The following is a 27596-nucleotide window of genomic DNA, read 5'->3' on the forward strand; positions in this document are numbered from 1 at the left end:
AGGCTGTTTGTTCTATCCTCTTTTCTTCAATTGCCTTTGTTCTCATCCTATCACCACTCTTTTTTTTTTTTTTTTGCTTTCTCCCTTTAAAACCCACCTACTTTTTGACCTCCTTGGTCACTATTCTTATCACTCACTTTAATTGTTAAAATCACTCATTGAGATAGGAAGCCCCTTCTCTTGAGACATGCAATGTATAGGTTATAGGACTTTTCTCTTGTGACAAATACACCTTTCTTTCATACCTCTTTAAAACTTTTTCTTGTTTTTTCAGGTATGTAGTTTCTCCATTTTATCCCAGAGTTGGCGCCTTATATTTTTAGTAAGAGCATTTTTTTTACAGTTTCTATTATTTTTCAGTACAAATGAAGTAGAATAGAATAAAGCAGCTTGCCCTTTGTGGAATCATTCCTTATTATCCACTTCCACCATACTTGGTATGACAACCTAAAAGGGAACAGAAACACATTAATGAAAGGCTGTACAGGTAAATAAGTTTGTATTGTATGTTATAGTGTCTTTTTATCACATGTACTCCTCCCTACTTTACACAGTCCCAATCAGACTTGAGCTGTATCAGTTTCTTGTTTTAGAAACTGTTTTCCAGTTAATCGACAGTCATTCTTTATGTCAGACAGGAGATACCTTGTTAGACCAGAGTTCCACCCAGGTTTTCACTTACTTTAAGTCTAATTATTCATGTCCTTTTTAGTTTCTCAATTATGTCCGTATTTCTTCTCCCTTTCAGCAATCTCTCTGGGGTTGGTCTTCTGTTGTCCATGTCTGCTGGTCTCCCATTATTATTTCTCTGACCCTTTTGGTGAGCTGCTCTGCTTCTATCATTCTTGCATTTTCTACTGAATACATGAAAGAGGTTATATGGCAATCATTCCCTCAAGACTTTCTCCCTTTGCTGTTCTCCTCCCACTGTCTCTTCCAGTGGCCCATTTATTTCCCCCTGATGCTGCACTTCAGCAAATCTTTCCAACTCCATCATGGCTTCACAGGGCTCTAAAAATGTCTTCACTCCTGTGGAAAGAAAAGTTTTAATATGGTTTGATACAACAGTCGGAATTTAGGTTTCAATGCTTTGCACAATTTAAAATGAGGAAGAAATCTCTTACACTTAAACCTAATTCCTGCAGAGTAGTCAAAGTCGAAAAAGACCCTGTTATCTGCAGTTTGAGTCACCTTCCCCTTCTGCCACAATTGGATCAAAAGTTGTTTCTTGAGCTGGTATGTCTGTACTTTTATAATTATGGGTCTTGGGAAGCATTTAATCACCTGTGCTGGTGCAAATACTTAGAGCCCTCTATCATAAGGATTTTCCCTCTGGGGATATCAGTAGCTTTAATTAGCATATATTTAATGTATTCTTTGCAGTCTTTTCCCTCAACTCCTTCTTAGACATTTGCGAGCCTTAGATTCTCTCTCTCTCTCTCTTTAATTTGTATGCGTTTTTCCCTGTATTTCTTCCTGCACTGTCTCCAAGTCTGCCAACTTGAGTGCATAATCTTTCTCCATTTCTTTAGGACATCAATGTCATCTAAATGGATAGAAAGTGCATTTCCCATGGTCTTCAGTGTACTGTCTGTTTTAGTTACACATTCCATTAGTGAATCACTAATTTTTATTATCACATTGTAGTCATTGTCCAGTTTCAACTGTAGCCCATCAAGCATTTCAACAATGGTGTGCTTTTCTGTTTTCTGTCTTTTCCCTCATTTCTTATTTTTTTTGCCTCTTTATTGTTTCTCTCTGTCCTTTGTTTTCACCCCATGTTTCTCCTGCTATTTTCTTATGGCTCTGTCTAGCTTTGTTCTCATTTTGTAATATTTTTTGCTTTGGGATCACGTTTTGTTCTCTTTTTAGAGCTATCCTTAGAGATGACAGCATGAGGTTGCTGCCATCTAGCTCAAAGTCATAAAGGAAGACCTCCATTACTCCAACTATATTTGTTGGTAGTTTTCCTAAAGGCTTCTTCAATCCTGCTGTCCTCCTCTATGATCTCTACTTCTTTTTCTCTAATGCTTGGTACCCTTCTCTGTCTCTCACCTTTTCCTTTTTAATATCTTTTTGCTAGATGTCTCCCCTGTTCCTCTCCAGTTTATCATCAGTAGCATTGCCCTACTGCACTGCAGCTGTTAGCTTTCCTTCTAGTTCAGTTTTTACTACTGTTTCCTCTGCCCTTAGTGCTTCTCAGTCTATACATTTTTAAAATTTTCCTTTGTATCCTGCTCAGTTCTCTTTCCAGTTATCTCCTCCTCAACATGCCTCTTTTTCTACCCATCATCTCTCAACATTTTCCAATAACAGCTGCTTTGATTCCATTTGACCAGTATTTCCTCAATTTTGTCCTGTCTGTGGTTGTTCCCATTTAGTATTCTCTTTCACTCTCTCCTCTACAGTTTTTGGAATTACTGCTTCCTTTCCTGATTTTTCCATTTGTAGCTCATCTATCCATTCTTGGCCCCCCTGTTTCTTCTCTTCTCTGAAAATGTTTGTGGGTTGAAGTTGGACAGGTTTCAGGTTTGAATGTAATGATGTTGTTTATGAAGGTGGAGGGGTACCAGTCAGCAAAGGCTGGTAGATGGTCACTGAGAGGGTCAGGAAGGATTCCTGAATTTGAGATTAGATTTGGATGAGACACTAAGATCCAGTCAATGATGGAGCCAGAGGTTCCATCTTTGTTTGGGCTGGTGGGGGAGTTAATTACCTGGGTGAAGTTAAAGAGGTTGATTGTTTGGGTAGGGGATTGAGAGTTAATGGTGGCCCAGTTAATGTTTACATCACCTATGATGAAGGTTTAATTTTTAATGTCAGAGGATAACCAGGAGAGAATGTCTTCTAGCACTGGGATGTTATTACTTGAAGGGATGTAAAGAGCAGCTATGCATACAGACTTGTGTTTGTTAAATTTTAAGAGAGCTATGGTTGGCAAATTATGGAGTGGGAGTATTGTATGGGGTAACTGAGTAGGTGGAAGAGTAGATTATGGCTACTCCTCCTCCTTTTATGTTGGCCCTATGGTTACGAATCATATGGTAGCCAGGTGGCAGGATTTTATTATTTTTTATGTGCGGTTTCAGCCAAGTTTCTGAGATGGCAACTATGCCTGGCTGGTTGTGGGTAAGCCAGACATGTAGGTTAGGAATTTTATTATGGAGACTATTTACCCTCATCTGTCCTATCACTACCGTGACTTCAGTGTCTCAGTTCTTTTGACACGCAGTCATGACCCAATGCCTAAGTTTATGGAGTATATCCACTCATTTTCTTCTCTTGCACTTTCATTTTTATTCCCATCTTTCCATATATGGCTATACTGTCCTGTTCTTGGTGGCTTCCCCTCCTCTAGGCCTCCTCCTCTGGTCTGATTTTCTAGCTATTGTTCCATTTTGCTTTTCTTCACTCGTCCTTTGACAAGTCCAGCCTGTTCAGGCCCTCTGGGGTTCAGAATCCCCTGAGGCCTCTGTTGAAGTGCCTCTTCTTTGATGGTATGTTCTTCTGATTCTTGCATCTCTAGCCTTGCTTCTGCTGTGATTCTAGCAGACTCTCATTTGCTCCCAGTTTTCTGCTTTGATCAGCTTCTTGTTCTTCTTACTGTACCTGTGGACTCCCCTCATATCTCCTGTTTTCCATGTTCTTTCCTCCATTTTTGTCTATGCCCAGGATCTTATCTACCCCACGTATGCTGTATCTGTTATATTCATAGGTAATGAGTGCTGATATTGTTAAATGCGCTTTTATTTAGCTCTTCTTTGTTCTTTTTCTCATATATCCATCTACATCTACCTTTCAAGCTAGTACATTTGTGATGCTTGCAATTTTACCTCCTTTCTGGTGCTTCAGAAGTTTGTTTGCCAGTTCATTTCTGGTGTGATACTTGAAGTTATTTATGTCTGTTTCTCCAACTTCTACTGTATGCAATCTCTGTAACAAAAGCGTGTGTTTCTCCCTCTGTGCAGAACCTCTGTTGCAAAGGCCTGGGGTTGCTCTTGGAAAATTCCTAATTTATTTGTGTGCTGGCTGTTTCAACTACTGCCATTCTCAAAATAGTGGGACAGGCCAGATGTTTCTCACTTATGAGTCTGTGGTGGCTATGCTGAATCCTTAGCAATTATGCAGCACTTTACATCATGCTCTGTGCAAATCCTGGCAAAGAATATGTTAGTCAAATGAACAGTTAGAAGACTTTGGTTAAGCACTCACACATTTTCAAGATATTGGCAGACGTTAGATCTGAACTGTGTCAATGGCAAAAAAGAACTGGCAGATTCCTAGGGATAAAAGTGCTCTCCCGTTGTGGCAAGTAACATCATGAAATGAACCAGCATGCAACATGCAAGCCCCTGTGAGAAGGAGTTTATGGAAAAACTTGCTCAATCTGAGTGCAAGAAAGGATAAGCCCAACCGTGTATTCATCACCAAAGGCCCTCAGTGTTAAAACCAGGATTCTATAACAGTATCATCGTGCAATGCCAAAGATTTACAGATCATTTATCTAGTACTTTCAGTAAACTATTTATTTTTATTTTATATATTTTATCTGACATTTGTTTATCGGGATGCTCTGACTGGGTCAGAAAGAACCTGTTTTCAGTGGAGGCCCAGGGAGAAAAGCTCCAGTTGCAGACTCTAATGTACACACATTATAAGCAGTGAAGGCAGTAAAATACAATATCAAAAGAGCAATAATGGTGAAACAGAAATACAAATAGTAGATACATTGTGATGAGGCAGATGACTAAAACATTTGTATATAATATAAGGTAAACATCATATGTATAGATTACTATTATATTTACATAATAGATGGTAAGCATACATAGATAGGATTGGGATATCAGCTAAGTACATACCGTGCAAGTTTTTTTTTTTGTTAGGTGGGGTAGAAAATGAGGAGGCAAGTTAGACAGGATAGAGATAGTAACAGGGAGGGTGAGGGCGTAGGGGAGATTAGCAGGAGGGAGGGATAGTATGAAGGAGGTAAGGTAGGAGGAGAGATAAGTGGGAGGGAGGGACAGTAAGAAAGGAGGAGGAGGGACAGAGTGAAGGAGAGATTATCCAGGACTGAAGAAGAGTTATTGTAATTCCATATCAACCTTTTTTGAACCTACTCAGTACTTTGTACCAAACAGCCAATTTTAGATCCCAAGTTTCCCCGAGTATATACATATAACATGATAACAGGTGATCACCTACTGTACAGCAAATATACAGTGATATTAAGACAAGTTGTTTAATTACTAGAGGAATACACCATGCAATCTATCAAAACAAGCTAGACAAAAACTGTTAATGGACAGTCATAAAATAAATATTGTTTGTTCAATGGGTGCAATATTAGCAAAACTAATGTATACAAAGACATGAGCATTTACATGGATAATAAATTAACATTCATAAAGCAGACATATTCCGAATGCAATATGGCTAAAAAAAACTTTTCCCTGTCAACATCAGCCCCAAATCAACAGTGGTGTTAATCCCTATAACAGCTACAGATAAAAAAATATATTGAGGATATACAGAAGAAATCAGTTATGGCTATCAGCTACAAGAAATATCTATTCTGAGATAGTCAAACAATTTCATGTGTTCAGTTTAGCATACTGTAGGTTTAAAGAAGATCACAGTCTAGTCTAAAAGGCTTTCAGTGAAGAATTATTGTGTGTGCATCTTAACTTTCATAAAGAAGACATAAATACAGAACACATGGCAAAGGAAATCAGATTCCAGAAAAAACATTCATTATTTTTCCAATACTAGTTTATCTTATTTACTGTTACTGGTGAGCTAGACACTATCCAGCACTCGCTGAGTATATAGACATTCTAAAACTATACCAGCATAGCTCTGACAGAATTGGAAGCATATGGAAGACACTAACAGTTAATGTGTAACACCTCTAGAAATGTTTAAATTATGACTAGACAAAGAAATTAGTAAAAAAAATATGAACTATAGTACAAGCCCTGATGTCTAGCCTGAGAACTCTGAATGCAGTTAAAACAATACGGAATAAACAGAGTATGATAAAAAAATGAATTACATTAAAATGTCATTTCTGATTAAAAATCATTAATGTGTTTTCTACACACAGATAAAAGGAGATTTCATACATAATTCTTAAAGCAGCCCAGAAGGAGAAGGAATCTGTGATGCACAGTATTAGTTCATAATAATGCTCATTAATGCTATACACCAAGAAAGATCACTAAACACTACCCTCCTAGTATTCATAAACTGCAGCACCATCAAGTGGGAACTCACAAAACAGCAGCCTGGACCTAACATTTATTTTTCATTTAACTTTAGCTAACTAAATAAGTCCCTCTGGGACCACAGCCTCTTTTCAAGAAATAACTCCTGTAGTATTAGTGACAAGGGGAAAGTTGCCCAGAATGTTGTGAAACACCCTTACTCTTCACTGAAAAGTTCCATATGATTGAAAGCTCAGCCAGGATCTTTGGAATCATACACCAAAGCCTTACAGAATGCACCTCTTATACTTCCCTCGCACAGTGCATGATCAGGCTTAAAGAAATAACCAATCAAGCATTCTAGAAAAAAATGTATATATATATATACACACACACACACATATATATATATATATATATATATATATATATATATATATATATATGTTAAGATCTAAACAAAAATCTGGTAAATTGAATAAAAGTGAAAAAGATCTACTAAAAAGGCTACAGGGAGACAAAAACACTAAGAGTCATGAAACATAACAAGGGAAAGGAGTAGTAATTTTTGATGCAATAGATTATTTTAGTGTCATGTTTCAAAAGTTGTGTGATGAGTCAACATATCAAGATATATCTCATAATGAAGTCAGTATCAGGTTTAAGAAAATTAACTTATGGTTGGAAGATAGGTTAACAGAGGGATTAATAGACTTGAATAGCAACCCACGTATTCCAACTATATTCTGGGATAACAAAAATCCTTAAAAACAGAGACAATCTCCCTTTCTGGGTCATTGTTGCCACCCAAGGTTTTAAAACCTACTCTTTAGCGGTTTACATACAAAGATTATTGAAGCCAATTTTTCTTTATATTGAGCATTTGGTAAAGGATTTTTGGGACCTTCTAGGGAGACTCATGAGCAACTTAAGTGTGAACTTCACACATTTGTTTTCACTATAGATGTGGTGGATTTGTTCACAAGCATTCCATTGAGGCAAAGAATGGATTATTCCAAAAGGCTTTAGTAGACTTGAGTTTCCTATCAACTAGGGATATTACCATAATAATTGAATGTATGGAACTAATATTGGAACATGGGAAAACAAATATGTGTTACAATCAGAATACTTCTGTTACGACTCAGATCTTTACACTGTGGACAGGACCTTGTGAAGAAATTCAAAGATTTATAGATTACTTAAATATGATCACAGACTTTTTAAGATTTACTTTCAGTTTTGGTTCAGATAAAATTAATTACTTGGATACTGAGATAACAAAGACTCAGGAAAACCAACATTTAGTAACAATTATTTACACTCCGACAGTTCCCATTCCTTTAAACTTAAGAAAAGGGAGGTTAAGGGTCAAGTCAACAGGTTGGTGAGAATGATTTCAGACAATAAGACTTTTGAGGATGAATGTTTCTTGATAGGGAATATCCTCATAAGCTGATCAATGAGATTTACAAAGAAATACATGAAAAGAGAGATGCCTGTTTTAAACTGCTTATTGGAAAAGGCTTAGAAAAATGAGGTACTGTGCCAGTGTGGAACCCAGAAATAGTTCACATAAATCCTTTGAGACTTTGGCATTGGAACACAACAGTGAGAGCGATCATATCAAAGATATTATAAATAAAAACTGGGCTATTCAAGGTTGCAGGCGAACTCGTGGGTTTCATTTACAAAATGGCTAGAAACATTAAGAACATATTACAGACAGGTGAAAGAAGGGATACTGAATTTAGAGATAAGAACAAGGAACCCAACTTTATGTTTTTTGTAACCAATGTAAATACATTTTACAGGGTAACAGGCATTACACAGGGTATAATAATGAATTTATTACTAAACCAAAAATTAAGCAACTGTCACAGTAAAGTGGTGGCCTGTTTGGCCATATGCTCAACTTGTCCAGCATATTATGTAAGCAAGATGGAAAGGTTTTTATGAAAGAGAATTTATGAACACAATTAGGATATCAGTAATAAAAATGACAAAAATCGGTACTTTAAATTGTCCTAACTTTTACAGATGAGAGGGGGCGGGAGCTTGGGAGAACAGGCTTGAATACAGGTAGCTGCTTTGGCAGCTGAAGCTGATGCCTCAGACCTCCCTGGAATACATGATAATATTTCTATTATTGCAATGTTGAGGGCAAGAGCAGCTAAAAGTGGCTAAACTGTAAATTGCTATGATTTTTTACTACTACTCACTCACTTTTCCATCATGCCACCCCTCTTTTTTTCTAGTTAAAGGTGGGTGAGCTTATGTCTCCTTTATATATTTTTATATACTTTCTTATGTACTTTTACCTTCAAATTATTGAACTGTTTAACAGATTTGTGATATTTTTAGTTTTATATGATGATTATAAGTTGATTTTTCTGGATTATATGAATCTGAATTTGAGTGACGTGTCACACATTATCACACTGTATATTCACAATAAGGTTCATAGGTAAGTGTTTAAGAATTATCATTTGATTTTTAGTAATTTACTGATTTATCGAGTAATTAAATATGTTTGTATTTATAAGGGGATGGAATACTGACTATATTGTTCTGATGAAGTCCTTTGTTATGTTAGGACAAAAGAGTTAACTTTGGTCAATAAAATGTTTAAATTACTTATTTGGCTGTTTATTTCTAAATTACCTTACTGCTGTTTAGTCTGTTACTTAGCCTCATGCACAGTACACTTTTGGTTCTTAACAAAATACATAAACTTAAAATATAAAATGTAGTAAACATGCCAGGATTTTTAAAATTTAAATGCCAGCAAAACTGACTGCACAAATAAACCAATCACCTGAAAAAATAGTAAGTCATGACATACATGGTACATTCCTGGCTATGTCACTACATGGGAATCTTTAATATACACCAGATCTAGCACTTGCTCAAACATAAGGGACCTTGGTTTAACATCATATCTGAAGAATAAAAATTGTTTCAACTTTCAAAATTAATAAGGTTTCAATTATTTAAAATCCACTTTAAATGCTCTGTGAAGTACATACTTGATTTTAGTGATTTATAGTTTAAAGAAGTTTACATGCCAGCTGGTATTCTTTGCTAAAATTCTGTGCATTACAGTTCAGATCTCATCAACTGTTCCTTTCAGTGAACCAGAAATATTATTCAAGCTGATTAAGAATAATTTAGGGAAATATGTTTTGTAAAGTACATGGCAATGAGTTTAAGTCAAGAATTTCTAAGAAAATGTTCTAATTAGCTTCATCATGAGGGAGCATGTGATCCTGCCTACTTTGTTCCTAAAGTCCAATTTATCAAAAGCCCCTCTGGTTTCACATGCTGCCTCTTAATGGTTGTCACACTGATATCCTTGTACAGTATCACAAACTGTCTTTCTGCTTTCATTTCATTGCTCATAATCTCACTATTTTGATAACTGAAACTTTAAAGGCACTTGCAGCCACTTATGACCATAGCATTAAGATTATCTGCAAAAACATTAGTGGCAGAAATATTACTACTGGTGCATTTTAACTATTCAATCATATTTTCATTTCAGCAACGAGAAAGAGCCAGATTGTTAACATGAAGACATGCCCCAAGCAAATACTTGAAGAGACTATAAAATAAATAACATGGAGATGTACTCTGCAGACTGCCTTTTTGTCACATTTCCATGTGGACTATGACAAATGAATGCCATATCTAAACTGACAATGACCTTCAATTGTCATAACATGCATATATGTGCTTTTCTGATACACTACTTTCCCAGAACTGCTTTTAGACCAAACAGATGCAGACAACTTTACAATTCTAAAACACAGTACAAGGAATGAAAGTTTTATATTAAATTATCGAAGAGGCATTACAGTGAATTCCTCTTCATTGACACGAAAAGAGTGAACTGCAAATTATGCGAATGGCCAAATCAGCAATTTTTTTCCTCGGGGGGGGGGGGGGCAGATCACTGATCTGGCCAAAAACGAAATACCACAAATAAATAACTCAAAGTGGGGAGCTTTTCCTCCCACACCCCCCTAACTAAATATACCAACTCCGAGATCGCACTACAGTGGGGAAAGGGACAAATTTATGCTGACTGCCAAGCAATTTTTGTTCCCGAAGAAAAAAAAAATGCTGATTCAGCTGTTTGCATAATTCACGGTTCGCTCTTTTTGTGTCGATGAAGAGGCATTCGCTGCAATGATATAGACCCAGGAATGAACACACACAGCTTGTTGCAGCTTGCTATCTTATCTGCCCCTCAGAAATTAGGACCATTTAGTTCCTATCCTACCAATTCTTAGTGCTTCCATATAAGAAGCAGACAAAGTAATAACCCTGAATATGTTTATCTGCTAAGAAACATTCTTGAGCTCCATTTTATACTCACATGAAAAACTGTTTTGCACTTAAATTAAACTGCATTTAATTTAGTTACTCCATACAATAACTCACAGGCACATTTGACATTTACTGAAATAATGTTGTCATTTCTTCACAGAGGCAATATAAGTAAATAGATAACATGGAAATACACTTGCAGAACCAAAAATGTTTCATATCTTCATTTCTTTGCAAATTCTGAAAAATGGTACATGTCCGAGCTTACATAAAGCATACTCTGCTCATTTCCTTCTTTCAAAATGAGCTTTTACTCTCACAGACGTGAAAGTCACCATGGAGACAATGATTTATCAAAGTTACTAGCAACATATGAGAAGATTCGATGTAGCAGTAGTGTTCCATGAGTTGTTAGTAAGTTCTGATTTTATATTCTACTGGATAAACAAAGCACTGCAACAAGTCCTGAGACTTCATTAGCTAAAGAATATTCCATGACAAATGTATATTTCCTTTTCTCAGCAGCTCACTGCTTTCCTTTATACTGAAAAAAAAAAAGATAAAAAAAAGTTTTAGGGAACCACAGTATTATTTTTAAGTTTCTCTGTCAATCCAATTGTTGAATTTAATTAATTCTCCAAAATTTTAACATTCATTAAGTAAACCACAGTATATATTATGTAAATTTTAGATGATGACCTAACTAGTGTAAGCATGTAGGTCTCTGGATGTGCAGAGATTTGTAATGCAAATTTTTCTGTATTGATTTGCCCCCCCCCCCCTCCACCATGCCTGCAAACCACCAAATCTTCCCTAACTGGACTACACTCCATTCATTCATCCCTGTGGTGGTGATGATCATCCACCAGATTCATGGCAGCAAGAATGTCCTTAGGGCTGTCATTTAGGTCACCATGAGGGCTGTTTTTGACCTAGCCATTATTCCAGCAATAAGGGAATATTTCTTGAATGGAAAAATCCCACCTCTGGGTGGGTGGATGTGTGACCTACATCACAGCTGGGGTCACAATATCTTCCCATATGCAGGTACGTGCTTCTATGAATTTGCTCAGCAAAAGCTACTTCTCGTAGGTGCTTGGTACACCATACACCTGTCCACAGGCTACTTGTATTACTCCCCTCTTCATAAGGATCACTACTGTATACAGTCAGCTCTGACCCCTCCCTCCCAGGATGGGCATGCCCATCCTCTCTTGCCTGCATTGTCAAGTGCCCAAGCTGCTAATCAAATCTGGATAACATGTGCTGAAGTCAGAGCTTTATCTAGCCAAGTCACCAGTGCACAGAACAGAAATATACCTCTGAAAAAAGGAATACCCTAAGACTCTCTTTGCCCCCAGTTGGAAGCTTTGTCCCATACCTCTGATCTTTATACAACCTCCAAGATCGCTGCACCTTAAAGGAGAAAGGAATACTCTGAATGAGGACTGTAACTGTAAAACCCATAATTCACACACCTAAAACCCCAAAAAACCCTCAATTGTTGGGCTTCACAAATTCAGTCTCTGATACAAAACCTACACTCTTATTCTCAGCAATGCAATTCTAATTTTATGCTAATGTGCTAAATGCTATAATTTTGATAAGCTTGTCTTGAAAAGGGTGGCAAGAACTTTGTGTGTGTGTCTATGACACAATTTTTTTTAAAGTGTGTCTACTTAAAGGTACATAGGGACTGGCAAATTATGATTCATGCAGTTGCATGCCTAGTGTGTTCCTATGTTCTTAAGTCGCAGTTATACAATGATGCAAAGGCTGTGGATTGAGGCTGTAGAAACTGATCTAGCTGACCACCAAGAAGACAGCAACTAGTATCTTCCACCTTCCCTGGTGTATCTCCCATACTTCGATATGACCCTAGTGTGCACAGTCCTTAACAATACAGGAATTGTATAATGATGCACATCTGCTACCTATCTCATCCAATGATGTGAGCATACAATATGAAAATGAACAAAAAAAATACAGGAATCTAATGTCATAGCTACAGTATGAACAAATACCACCTGAAATTATAGTCTTATAAAACCAATACAAACAGAAGCCTGTATGCACCACAGAACATTTTACTTATTACTATAAGTGAAAATCAATGATTAAGTCATACACAGCAAGTATTATGCATAACATCTGTAGGATGGTATGCTGTTTTAGCAGCACTTTAGCATTTTTGATAACCAGGACTAAGGTGTATAGTGTTATGCTATATGAACATTTACATAGTTTTTTTTTTAATTTATGCTTAAAACCCCTATCATTATGGTATGTTACATTATGATATGCAATATGATAGGTTATGGTATGATATGTAATCAGCACCTTCAAATCAAGGGATTATGGTCCACTCTGGGAAAAAGTGTAAACTACTGTCTGCAGATGAGAGCGGCACAGATACTTCAGGCATAGGAGTTAAAAGTATCTTGGCGGCTTATTTACGAGTGAAGGTAAGAGGGGGTTGGGAGACTGACCGGTGAATGGGTGTACCACCAGCAGGACTACGGTGATAAAGCACACACTGAGTCACAGGACAAAGCTCTTAGTTTCTTGGACAGTTTCTATTCCTATTCTCACCTTTGAGCCACGACTGTAATGAGATCACAGATATAAGCAGCAGAAATATTCATATTGGCTTGACTGTCTGGGACAGAGTGAGGAGCTTGGCAGTCTTGGGGATCTCAGAATGCAGCCACTACTCCTTCATGTTAACAGAAGTCAGCTGCAGTAGTCTGGTCACCATGTAGGGATGTTCCCTGATACCTCCCATGGGAAATGTATCAGGTACAGTCTAGTGCAGGAAGACCCAAAGGTACAACCAGTCAGGGTAGAAAGACTATACCTCTTTGCTTGTTTGAGAATTCTGAATATCTCAGAGGATCATTACAAGATTTTTGCTGGGGCTATGGAAGTCTGGTCTATCCTGCTTGGATTGCTACCACCACAAACTTCAACAGGACAAATGTTTAAAAAAAATGAACAGCTAAACATAAAACATCTGTAATGCAATGACTAAGAATACAAGTAACATGTAGAATGCTGTGCAAATTGTGGCATCATGAACATAACCCAGATGCAAACATTTTTGTGTATGATTAGATATGTAGGAGTTAATAATATTTGATGTTTGGTATCTTCATGAAAAAAGATTAAGTGATCAATAACTACTTCCAATTTTCTTACTTTGTTCAATACCCAGTCTGCATCCTCTATGGCCCTTTGGATTATTTGATGGATGCGTTCAGGATCGTCTTCATCTGAATGAACTCTGAAACTCTATAAAATGTATAGTGGTGTAATAATTATGCTTCAGCTACTGAAAAGGAAAAGTGAAAGCTTCAGACATTTATTCACACTTTCATATCCCAAAAGAATTAATACTGAACCATCCAAATGACAAAAAATGTTCCTGCACATAAGTATTCAACATTAGACAACTGTGATTCCGCATGCATTTTGGAGAAAGCATATCTGCTATAATGATATCCTTGCCTAAGTTATAGAAATCATGCTTCACTTAAAACTGCAATGCCTTAGTGACTAAAGTAATTGTTTTACAACACAAAAAAAGCTATTGCAGGTTTTCCTTACACTGAAATTAAGCTTTTACTGTTAACTCTCTTAATTTTGTTCTATTTTAAATTTATGTAGGACTGTGCATTCTATGATACAACAAAGGGAAGTACATTTCTGCCTTTCAGTTATAAACTTTTCTGGAGTTTAAATGTTGCTTACAAATAATTTGTGAGAATCTATTACCACTTACTGCTGTGGGTCTCATACACAGAACCTGGGTCTAAAACAAAGTTGGTGATCATATACATCTACAGTATTACACCACATGTGCAGAATCAGTTGAGAAGGCCCTCTGGTACATTAGGTTCATCCAAATGTTATAGCTAGCCCAATGCAGCTGCTTTTACACTTTGCTACCTCCATCTAATCAGGAATTTGTAACTCCCTCTGAACACCTACAATATACCCACCCCCTCTGACAAAGTATTCCAAGGCATTATTACACTCCCACATGAAGTAATGTTTCTCAATGCTGATTGCAAATCTTTTCCAACCAGCCACATCTATGTCCCTGCCTTGTTCCTTATCATTCCTTTTCAGTTTTATGTCACCTACTTTCTTATTAACAAAGCAGTGCCCACAAAGTACTCCCCTTCCCTTCTGGCCTCCAATGCATGCAATACCAGTGCTTTGAGCCTCTACTATACTCTGGGTCTGCTATCCTCTTTGCCGTTTCCGTACCTCTTCACTATGTTCTCTCAGCCAGCTTACTGTTTCCTTCCAGTACGATTTCCATAGATGAACAAAGAATTCAAGAAAGTATTTTAGCAGCACATTCATCAACAGGAGCGTGACATCTGTAACTACACAGTCAGTAATTCTGGCAATGAACCCCCATAATCGTTTGCCTTCGTTACTGATCTCTCACATTGTACGGCACAAGTTTTACCTTAAGTGATAGTAATACAAGCTATAAATGAATAAGGTAACCCGGTCACCAACACGATAAACAACCTTGAAATTAGACAGTATGATGACCCAGAAGGTAAAACAATAAAGCATAGAATTGAAGCTGCCACAGGAAACAGAAGTTTAATCCACAAGCCACAAACAGTTCACATAAACACCTCCAAATACACAGTACGTTTTCGTTTCTCCTACTTCATCAGATGTGGGCTGCTTCCAAAGCTAACACCTTTTATAGAGCACATTATTTCAATTAAATCTCCTTTGCTAAGCAATCAACTTGTAATTGAGAAAAAGTGAAAAAAAAGTGCTTTTGTGCTTTTAACCTGATGTTAACATTTTATGTTTTACATGATAAAAATTTAAAGATGTGTGCCATTACATTACTAAATCATATAATCTTATTATAAATAACCATTCACTTTTAAAACTGTGTTCAATTTTGGTAAAATGCATGAATGAATTAAAAAATATTAAGTAAAAAATGAAATGAAACTTTCCTTTGATGAAAGAAATACTTCTGCAAAAACTAATCCATTTAGCACCATCTAGTGGCCATGCAAAGATTTTGCAAGGAACAACAAAATAAACCGTTCCCTTTTCCTTAAAACATAACTTACATAGAGTGCGTTCTAAAAATGCCTACTTTAATATATGTTTGTTCTATAAATACATACATATGTTAAAAATACATAATTAACATTACTGTTTAATTAAAAAAAAACTTATTAAAACCATGTTATTAAAATTGCATTCAAATGAACATTGTAATAAAAATTACTTAACAAAAAATATGTTTAATAAAAAGTATGTAGAGAGTTTATAAAGCATTTAGGACACTTTATAAGGTTTGAACAACTTTCTTGAAATTCCTATTAGACACATATTATAATATGGCTGATCTTATTTTCAAAAGGGGGGTTATGGAAATATTTTCGTTAAAACCAGGGGCTTTGTTTGCCTCTAGTATTAGTTGCCAGTACAATTCCCTATATTCTATTCTTTCTTCCCACAGCCCTCCCCTTTTATCTATGTCTACTCTCTCAATAACATAAAATGTAAATTGTGCCTCCGGGCATTCCTTAGTATGCTTATACAGTGCATTTGTTTCCTTTTTTACCTGTATGTCATATATATGCTCGTATATTCTCCTTTTTAGTTTCCTTTCAGTTTTTCCAACATAAAAACCTTGGCATGTCTTACACAATGCCAGGTATACCAAGCCTTTAGAATCACAATTATTAAAGTCCCTACTTTCTAGCTTTATTTTTCTACTTTCTATAAAAACAACTTCTTTGTTTATAACATAGGTGCATTGCGAACAATGACCACATTTACATGTTCCTTTCTTTATTCGCCTATTAGAATATCGGGTATCTGTATTACCTTCCAATAGTTTTTTGAGATTATTGGAATTATATACTACCTTTAAATTACTTTTTGAGATGTTGTCCAAATCAGTGAAAGCTAAGAATATATTCTATTCATTTTCAACTATTTCTCTCACTATCCTTGAACTGGCATTGTACTCTAATACCAATGCATTACTGAAATTCTCATCCACATTTCTTATATTTACTTCCTTTTCAGTAGCATCTATACCCAATATAGGTTTAAATTTACTCTTCCTACCCTCCCATCACCTCTATTCTCCGTCTTTTCTATTAACCAGTCAGGATAACTTCTATTCTTAAACATTTTTCTAAGAACATTCATTTCTTCCATAAAATCATCATTATTTGAAGTCATCCTACATGACCTAATATACTGGCCTTTTACTATATTTATTTTATAATACATAGGATTGAGCACTCATATAATGTAGGTAAGAGTTTGAATAGGTCTTTTTCCTATAAACCTTGGACTGAAATGTATTGTCTTTTTTATATATTTCTATGTCCAAGAAGTCTAGGGTATCTTCACTCAAGGAATAAGTGAATTTCAAAAAATCTGTACTTGTATTTAAAAAATCTATAAATACTGGTACCTGTTCACTCGGTGCCACCCAAAGAATACAAATGTCATCCAAAACTCTCTTATATTGTATCCAACACCTCTTATATTGTGATTATAAAACAAATTTCTCTTCCCATTTAGCCAATACCAAATTCGCATATGTAGGGGCACAGGCTGCCCCCATTGCTACTCCCTTTATCTGGTGAAAGTATTCTCCCTTAAAATAAATGAAGTTATACTTTAGAACCAGATCAATCAATTGCATAATTACTGTACATTCATTATGACTTAAAGTGTTGTCTTCAAACACTATTTCTTCCAGTAATTTTAATCCTTGTTCATGGGGCATGCTTGAAAACAAGTCTACTACATCTATAGTCAAAAATCTTAGATGCTCCTTCCATAAATCCTGTTTTAAACCTCTTAAAAAATCCCAAGAGTCTTTTAATATATTACACCTTTTTACTCATATTGCCTTCAATTTCCCATCTATAAACTTAGCAAGTGGTAAGGTTTTAGATCCTTCAGCCAAAACTATTGGTCGCAAGGGTGGATTCATTTCATCCTTATGTATTTTTGGAATCCCAAATATGCTGGGTATTCTTGGCTTCTCCACTTTTAAGTAACCATATGTCTTACTGTCTCTATCACCTCACAGTAAGACACTGTCCGGTTCGATTCTCAGCTAGAGCGTCTTCTGCGTGGAGACATACATGAATGGTGTACCTTCATTGAAGTTTGTGCATCAGGGCTGGCAACTCTGCACGTAAAAATAAACTGCCAATCATTAGCGAACCGGAGTTCCGCTGTGGCGACCCTTAACCGGGAAAAGCCGAAAGACACATACATACATACATGTCTTACTGTCTATTAAACCATCTACCAATAGTTCCTCTAGTACCATATATATACGTTTGTACACTGTATTGATTTCATTTATAGACATGTTGGAATATTTGTCAGGATCCCTCAAAATTTCATTAATTTTCCCCTCATAAGTCATATTGTCCATAAGAACCATTCCACAACCCTTGTCTGGTTTCATAATTCTTAGTTTTTTGTCACCCCTAATTTCTTTTAAGGTCTTACTTTCAAGTGGGTTCAGGTTATTTTTGTATTTTACCTTATTAAAACTATCCCTAACCCCTCTATTATATTTTCCAAGTTTTTTATCTGGGGATGTAGGGGGGATTAAATACACTTCTCCTAGTCATTCTTGTTGGTTCATATTTAATATTATGACTAAAAATGGTTTGAAAATTAATTTTTCTAGTAAATTCCTTTACATCCATTAATGTTCTAGCAAGATCTCCTCTGTTCCAAGGAATAAATTTGATACCCTTACTTAGTAAACTAAAATGCTCATTTGTTAAAATTATTTGACTAAAATTATAAATACTAAAATCACACTTAATAAATTTAAAAGGGTTAATTTCATCTTGAACAATGTCTGAAATTTCTAAGTCGGGGTGGTTGGTACTAACCATATTCAGTACCTCATCCTCCCCCTTCTTGCTTCCCCTCGAAAATTTGAGTCCTGTCTTTCATTTTGGTATCCATCCCTATTCTTTAACCTTTCAGATCTCCTTAAAGGTTGTTCCTCACAAAAATCATCTCTAAAATCATCCAAATCTATCACACGTTCACTGACCCTCACATTTTCATTTCCTTTTCCTACCTCACTGTTCCTCCATTCCCAATGCCTCCTTCCTTCCTTAGGTTTAGGGTATGCACTATCATTCTTATACTCATTTAAGTCCCTTTGAGGTTTTTTAACTTTACATTTAATTAATTCATTGCACTGTCCCTCTATGTCCCTCCTAATGTTATCATACTTCACTCTTTCCTCAGGAATGGTGTGAATCAAATCATCTTTTATACATTCATTTAACATTTCTACTTCCTTTAACAATTCATCTTTCACTCTATTGTTTTCTACTATCATACATCTTAATACATCAAGCCCACATCTGTTGTAAATTTCTACAAGTTCTTTATACATATTGCTACCAAACACAACATTATTGGGAAATTTAAAAATTCTTAGTCCCTTGGGGACTATATTTTCAGAAATACATTCAGTTAAATAGGCATTTTTAATGTCCAATGATTTATATTTGTAGAGCAGTTTTTCAAACCTGACCAGTTTCACTCTATAGCTTTCAGGAACTGGTTCAGATCTGGCTGTTTTGTTTTTAAAATCTGCCAAAAAAACTAACCTTCATCCAGTTATGAAAGTCCATTGCCAGCTGGCGAACTGGCCGATTTTGATGCATCCACTTGTTCACTTCTTCCACTACTATTAGTTTCCCCTCTTCCTGCCAAAATCCTTGGTGTGTTGCAAAAATTAGTGTTATCTGAAGCAGAACAACAAGACTTAGATGCACCACCATTACGCCCGTCTTCGCGTCGTTTTTGCCGGCCGTTTACTTCCTGGTTCCTCCCCTCGAATGCCCTGATAACAGTCAACCATTGATTGGCTCAATGGAGTCAAAAGATCTATCTATCAAATCTATAAACATATATTAAAGTAGGCATTTTTAGAACACACTCTAGGGAATGGTTTATTTTGTTGTTCCTTGCAAAATCTTTGTATGGCCACTAGATGGTGCTAAATGGATTAGTTTTTGCAGAAGTATTTCTTTCATCAAAGGAAAGTTTCATTTCATTTTTTACTTATTTAGTATTTTTTAATTCATTCATGCATTTTACCAAAAATTGAACACTGTTTTAAAAGTGAATAGTTATTTATAATAAGATTATATGATTTAGTAATGTAATGGCACACATCTTTAAAGTTTTATCATGTAAAACATAAAATGTTAACATCAGGTTAAAAGCACAAAAGCACTTTTTTTCACTTTTTCTAAATTACAAGTTGATTGCTTAGCAAAGGAGATTTAATTGAAATAATGTGCTCTATAAAAGGTGTTAGCTTTGGAAGCAGCCCACATCTGATGAAGTAGGAGAAACGAAAACGAACTGTGTATTTGGAGGCGTTTATGTGAATTGTTTGTGGCTTGTAGATTAAACTTCTGTTTCCTGTGGCAGCTTCGGTTCTATGCTTTATTGTTTTACCTTCTGGGTCATCGTACAGTCTAATTTCATAGTAATACAAGCATTTTTCTTCTTGTGTCTTGCTTAACCACTCTGCTTAAGACATGCCATCTCATTATTCTTTCACCAATGTAGCAGTGTACTTCCTTAAACACTGGACTCAAGCTACCACTTTCTCATTCATCCAACAGCCCACAGCTGGTTTACTGCAGCCTGACTCCGCTAGCTCTTATTTCCTTTCAGATTGTGGTGTAACCAGCAAACAGGATGAACTGTCTGTTGAACACATCATACACTACTGTGTGAGCCAACTGAAGAAGGGTCATAGCGTGTATCCCAGGACTCTATCTGCCACCCATTGCTTACCCAACTAATTAACAGGTCCATAGAAAAAGCCTATGTTCCTTCTCTGTGAAAAAAAATCTTTATTATTTCTCTTAATAAGGATGGCAGCTCCACAGAAATATCCAACTTTCGGTCTATGGCTATACTATTTCCCCTTTCAAAAATTCTGGAAAAATGTGTCCACAACTACTTCATTATCTTCAACATAAACTCCTACCCCCTACTCAACATGGCTTTCAACCTGCACATAGTGCAAACACTGCTCTTACACCATTCACAGATACCATAAATAAATCCAGAGACAATGACAAATGTGTCTCATTGCTATTTTTTGATTTGTCAAAAACTTTCAACAGTTTCTCACAATAACCTCTTGCTACAACTATCCTCTCAAGGCTCATCATATCCCACTCTTCGATGGTTCACTAGTTATTTGCCTGATAAATATCAGTCTGCGAAATATCATTTGACTCTTTCTTCTTACCTACTTGTTTGCACTGATTTAACTCTATCCTTGGCACCCTCCTTTTCAACATCTTTATTGACAACCTTTAAACATCCTCTGAACAGGCAACTCTTACACAATATGCAGATGATTTCATTCTTACCTGCTCCTCTGACAACTTGACCCAACTGAAAACAATACTACAACACTACAACATGCCTTTAACTCCATAGAGTGCTGGCTTCATAACAGTCAAGTCCTACTCAATCCCCTCAAACAAGTTATCTTAATTATGCTGTAAATTAAATCAAAAGGTGCTTCAATAAAGTATCAGTTTAAGGGTGTGCACACTTATGCAACCAGCTTATTGTACATGTTTTAAATTTTTTTTTTATATTTTTCCCCTAACAGATTTGTTTTTCAATTGAATTATACAGGTTCTAGGTCACATTAAAGGTGTGAAAAGTTTTGAAATGATTTGTTGTGGTCTCATTTTTATATCACAAAAACATGGCATTTTAACAGGGGTGTGTACACATTTTATATCCTCTGTACATACATGCTTACATCTCAACAGCTAACTACAAAATGGCAGTCTAGCTTGTAGTTGCTCAGTATTTATACACTTGTGCAATCCCTTGGTTAGCTTCTTAAAGGTATATACACACACATTGATCTAGATCCTCTCTCTTAAAAAGACTGCCCTTTATACAAAATATCAGAGTTAGACATCCATTACTATATTCATTGGAAACAAAACAAAATGTTCATGTCCAAGTTGCTTCATATCTGCTACAGGGTTTAGTGATGTGACCATATCTCATAACATAACAGGACCAAATTTAGTAACAGGGACAGTCTGCAGTGCACCACTCATATCAGGAACTTCTGGATTCATCACAGGAACACGAATTTCCTCTGGAACTTCCTCTGGAATTGGAACACCAAACAACTCACTCTGAGATGAGTCTTTCTTACAGGTTATCTGCTGTGGTATAGACTCGGACATCAGTCTCAAATGCTTCCAATTCTGCCTAAAGATTGTTCCTTCTGATTCCACAATGTACGCAGGAGTGGCCTTAGATCAACTGCTGCCCTACGCAAAAGGGCTCCAAGGCACCCCCCCACCACATCACTCGGTGCCCCTGTCCTGGTCTACCTACACCAAATAAATACTGGAAAAGGGCCCCTATTAGAGCGGCACCCTAGGCGGCCGCCTAGTTGGCCTATGCCTAAGGCCGGCTATGATCTCGGCTCTTGACCAATATTCTTCACGACACCAATCCAATCATAACCTTTGGATGTTTGCATCCTTACCACTTCTTCTCGTAATGAATTGAGTGGTTTATTGTCTTTACCTAATAGGACTATCTGTGCTAGGCACTTCTTCAACAGATTGGCTTTCACTGATCTGTTGTTCTTGACACATGGAACCAACAATTGACTACTGATTGGTAAGGTGGTTCTGATTTGTCTCGACAGAAGTCTCTGAGCAGGTGAACCAAGATGTTTATCATGAGGAATATTTCTGAGATTCAAGAGATTCAGGAAAACATCACTATTATCTGTATTTGACTTCTCTAGTAATTGCTTTGCACTTTGAACTACATGTTCTGCCAAACCATTTGACTTCAGGTACTCTGGAGTACTTGTGACATGAGCAAATTCCCATTCATCAGCAAATCTTTTGAACTGTTGGCTTGTAAACTGAGTGCCATTGTCAGAAATAACTTTGTGTGGACTACCATGTACAGCAAAATGACGCTTCATCTTAGCACTTGTACTATTACACACTGAACACAACGAAAGTGCTCTCTCAATGTCTTGTGACATAGAAGGCCAAAATACTAGTCCTCTCACCTTTCTTTAGGTAGATTTGGTTCCTGGGTGACCACAATGCAGAACAGTAATGTACTCTGGTTGTAAGGACTATGGAACAATTACTTTTGGACCTTTCATAATGATACCTTTATCAGACAAAAATCTCATCTCTGTATGGAAAATAAGGCTGTGTTTCTTGAGGTAAACTAGATTGTTTTAATGGCCATCCTTGATTGATAAAGTGGTTGAGCCTTTGTAAAACTGGCTCTGTCACTGTGTGATCCCTCAGCTTATCAAGACGTGTGGAAGAAACATTTCTCACTTCCATGACTTCAAAATCAAGACTCTTATTCTCATGGTGTTCTGTGGTGTTTCTGGGTGATCTCGATAATGTATCAGCAAGATAAAGAAGTTTGTCTTTCTTGTAGACAAGACTGGAATTGTATTTTTGTAATCTCAGCATCATACATTGCAGTCTGGCTGGAACGGAATGCATAGGTTTTCTCAAGATAGTGACTAAAGGTCGGTGGTCTGTTTCGATCTGGATAGGCCTACCATAGACATAATCATGGAACTTCGAACATGCAAGCACAACTGTCAACATTTCTTTCTCAATCTGGGCATATTGCATCTCAGTTTGGGTAAGAGTTCTCGATGCATAGGCAACAGGTTGATCCTCTTGTAGAATGACTGCACCAAGCCCAAATTTTCAAAGCATCACAGTAAAGTGTAACAGGCTTGTGGACATCATAGTATCTGAGAGTTGGTGGACTAGCAATTCTCTGTTTCAGGACTTCAAATGCTCTTTGGTGTTGCTCTAACCAAGACCAGGATACATCTTTACATGTCAGCTCTCTGAGTGGTGCTGAAAATTGGCTCAAGTCTGCAATGAACTTGCCTAGGTAGTTGACCATGCCAAGAAAACGTTGCAGGGCTTGAACATTGTCTGGAGCTGGCATCTCGAGAATGGCTGTTTGTTTTGAAGGGTCTGGTCATAGGCCTGTACATGTAAATAAATGATCAACATAAGGAACTTCTCATAGCCTGAATTTGCATTTATGTGGGCTGAGCTTCAGGTTCACTTGACATGCCCTTTCTAGAACTTTTCTGAGGTTTCTGTCATGTTCAGCTTCATCATGACCTCCTACAAGTATGTCGTCTACTATAATAGCACAAGGATACCCAGAAAAAAAGTTGCTGCATTGCACGTTGAAAGAGTTGCAGAATTTATCCCAAATGGCATTCTCAAAAATCTGTACCTGCCAAACAGAGTACTGTAAGCAGTGAGCAATGAGGATTTTTTTGCCAAGCTGAATTTGCCAAAATGAACTCTTTGCATCTAGGACAGAAAAAATAGTGGCATTTGGTATCAAGGCTGCAACTTCTTCGACTGTGCGCATTGGATGATGAGCTCTTTTTAGTGCTCTGTTCAAATCTCATGGGTCAATACATATTCTGATGTCATCTGAGCATTTCTTATGAACTACCACCATGGAAGATACCCATTCAGTTTGAGTTTCAACTGGACAAATCACACCTTGTCGCACCATTTTGTCTAGCTCGGCTTTGACTCTGTCCTGCATGGCTATTGGAACTTTGTTTGCTGGCCAGATAACTGTACTGACCTCTGGGTCTAACTTCATGGAGTACACAACTGGAAGCGTGCCTAGTTTGTCCTTGAAAAGATCAGCATAGGTAGAAAAAATGTGCTGGGCAAAATTAGAGTAGTGCTCTTTTAAGCTAACATGGTAGACTTCCTTATTAAATTAAATCAGTCCCATTTTCAACTGTCTCTGAGCCCTAATAATGACTGAACATGCCTCTTGACCACATAATAATAAGTCATAGCTTCTTCCAGCAGAGTAACATGAAAGCACTACTGAGACTTCGGTCTGAATTTTTTCACCTCCATAAGCAACAAGCTTTGCACACATCACCAAATTAAGCTTTTCACCATGATACACTCTAGCAAATATTCCTGCTGACATGACATTGCACTTGGAACCCGTGTCAACTTTGAGCTCTATGGGCTTGCCATTTATACGAACAGTACAAAATACTTCATTTGTTGCCCTTAAATCTACTGCATTGACAGTTTCAAGAAGCACTAACACACCATCAATATAAAGAGTAGGGTTGCCACTGTCTTAACTGATCAACTTGTTTCTTAAAATTTTCCCTTTTAAAAGAAGAATGTGGGCCTTTTGATTTACAAAACCATCTGAAATGATTCCATTTATTGCATTTGTGCATTGTTGATCAAAAGCTAAAAATGTCTTCCTTTTAGATTCATGACTTCCACCACAGTTACGACAGTTGGCAATGAAATTGGGTGGGGGAGGGCATGCTTTAGGTTTGCTGACTCACTCTTATGCTTCACTGAGATTGTGAGAACTCTGGAATTTGCTGGAAAGTTCTGGGGTTTACCAGTGAGTGCTGCAGGGGTTGCAGTTGCTGCCATGTACTTGGGCCTGTTTCTCTTATCCACATGCTGCATACTATCAATGTGAGCTTTATCACTGTGCCTTCTAGAACTATTCTCATTTGTAAGCTCACATATCTGACAAATCTCAATGGCCTTATTCAAAGTTAAATCACTGTCACAAAGCAAAATCTTTCTCACAGCATCATCTTTTATGCCACAAGCAAGTCTGTCTTTTATCAACTCATCCCTTAAGGTTCCAAATTTGCATGTTTTAGCCTTATTTCTCAGGTCAGTTATATATATATGCTGCAAAAGTTTCACCAGGCTTTTGATCCCTTGTGTAAAATACGAAGTGACTTTCCACTATAAAATTTGTCTAGGGGTAACACATTTCTCTAAATTTATGTTTTAAGCACTCTGGGTCCTCCCTTGACTCAGTCGGTACAACAATATGATGGTTTTCCTCCTCTCCTGTATAGATAGCAGGTGCATGCACAAATGAATGCTCCCTTTCAATGGCTTCTGACCCAGCTAAATTAAACAGAATAAATGCCTTTGTACAGTCATCTTTATCAGAAAATGCAGCCTGTATGAAAATGTCGTACTCTTGCTCTAACACTCTCCGGTTCTCACCAATATTACTGTCAAACACAAGTGCACTGGGTTTCCAAAAACCATCTGCCATGCCCACAAAGTATACACAAACACAGTGAAAATATGGCCCTTGTAATTATGTATGAACAAACAGTGCTGTGAGCTTGTAACAACATTCAAATGCACAATCAACTCTTTGAAATACTGTACTTAGCAAAATACGCTCTGTAATGGCTGTATTCTGTGAAATAAGTTTACTGTAACACTGCACAAACATGCAAACACTTTATACACTTCTGATAAGTCGGATATCTTTGATTAATACGAAAAATACATGCTTTGCGAAAAATGCGGTCGTTTCCCCTTATTTTATTCATTTTATGCAATTCAAACTTTATTTTAAACGTTTTCTGTAGTAATTCAAATATTTTTAACCATATCGTACATATCAGTTTTTGCTAATATCATTTAGAACGTTCTGTATGCCCAGTTTCACATTATACAAAAAAGAAATAGTGCTGAGCATGTTTTAATATTTGAAATTTGTTTCTTACCTGTTTTGCGAAGTTTGCACATTTTAGCGAGGATCTACTGCTGTATATTCCTCCAGCTCTAAGCATGTGCCTTAAGTCATTTTAGCCATGCCACCTATAACTTCATGCCCTTTGGATATGCCTGTTCTGACTCCATACCCTTTAGACATGCCACTTCTGGTACCATGTCACTTGCTCATCTCTAACACATATGACAAGAAGGATGGGGTTTTTATTTAGATGCTTTAATACACAGAAACACAACAGTATGGCTAGCAGCATCATTAAATATGAACAAACTAGTCAACAGACAGACCTTACATACATACATGCTTACATCTCAACAGCTAACTACAAAATGGCAGTCTAGCTTGCATGTGCTTAGTATTTATACACTTGTGCAATCCCTTGGATAGCTTCTTAAATACACACACATTGATCAACATACTTCTTGCCTTCAACACAAGAAATCTGGACAAAGCCAAAATAATGGGGGACAAAGGCCCACAAAATAGGGACAAATTTTAAGCATTGTTCTTATAAACATAGAAAGTTCCTAGAATAAATGTTGCTGGACTGGCATGAAATTTTTTAATGATATAAAGTCTGAAATTCAAATATCTATCATTATTTAGTGAATTCAGTCCTCAATGATTTGCCAGAAAGCAACACATTTTATGAGGAACAGACCAAAAATGTGGACCGTCTGTAAAAATCTAGACAATTGAGAGGTCTAATCTTGAGGCATTACTTAAATCTAAGCTTGAACAATGTTACAATAAATTGCAACATTTGCAGCTAGTAAACCTCATGGAATCCATCACTGCACTGCACTAAACAGTCTAAACTGGCTTTAACTTCCCAACCATCTAACATACACTCATCTGCTCTTAATTCACAGAATAATATGTAATCCCTCTTCTTGCCCAGGCATTAGTATCATTCTCCATGACTGTCTTCCAAACCATGACCAACAATCTTCCGACAAACCACTACTAGCCACTTATAAACCTCAAACATCACTCAGACTTGGTCTGTACACTAACTGCAGCCAAAGCCTGGAGAAGCATCTTTGCATCTATCAGGTCAATACTTTACCTCAATACCTTCAAACCTTTAAAAAGAAATTCCTCTCAGCTCTTGCCTCTGTTCTTGTTCTACACCAGCTTAACATTCTACTCATCATCACTATAACTAGAAGTACTCCATCCATGTCCAACTTCGGTTCTCCTAATTTATGCGATACCCATTGTTTCATAACTCTGTAATCTGTTTCCCATATGATTCTAACATCAATTACTCTGGTCTTTCACAGAAATTGTGACAGCTGTAATAAGTATACATACATCTCAAGCATTATTGTATAACTCTTTTTGATATCATTC

The 27596-nt window shown here is 36.8% G+C and overlaps 1 protein-coding gene across 3 annotated transcripts in view; it reads right to left on the minus strand.

Annotated features, from left to right (window-relative positions):
- Nucleotides 1-10598: 10598 nt before the first annotated feature.
- Nucleotides 10599-27596, minus strand: part of LYRM9 (LYR motif containing 9) — a 64253-nt gene continuing 47255 nt past the window's right edge. For all 3 annotated transcript variants that reach the window (XM_044054403.1, XM_044054404.1, XM_044054402.1), the window contains exons 3-4: nt 13737-13829; nt 10599-11082 (exon numbers count right to left, since the gene is read on the minus strand). In XM_044054403.1, the coding sequence (XP_043910338.1) occupies nt 11065-11082; nt 13737-13829 (111 nt within the window). In that variant the 3' untranslated portion in view covers nt 10599-11064. The remainder of the gene's footprint in view (nt 11083-13736; nt 13830-27596) is intronic.

The sequence above is a fragment of the Protopterus annectens genome, chromosome 13.part0, assembly GCF_019279795.1.
Source record: "Protopterus annectens isolate FY-2018-M chromosome 13.part0, PAN1.0, whole genome shotgun sequence".
Lineage (NCBI taxonomy): Eukaryota > Metazoa > Chordata > Ceratodontiformes > Protopteridae > Protopterus > Protopterus annectens.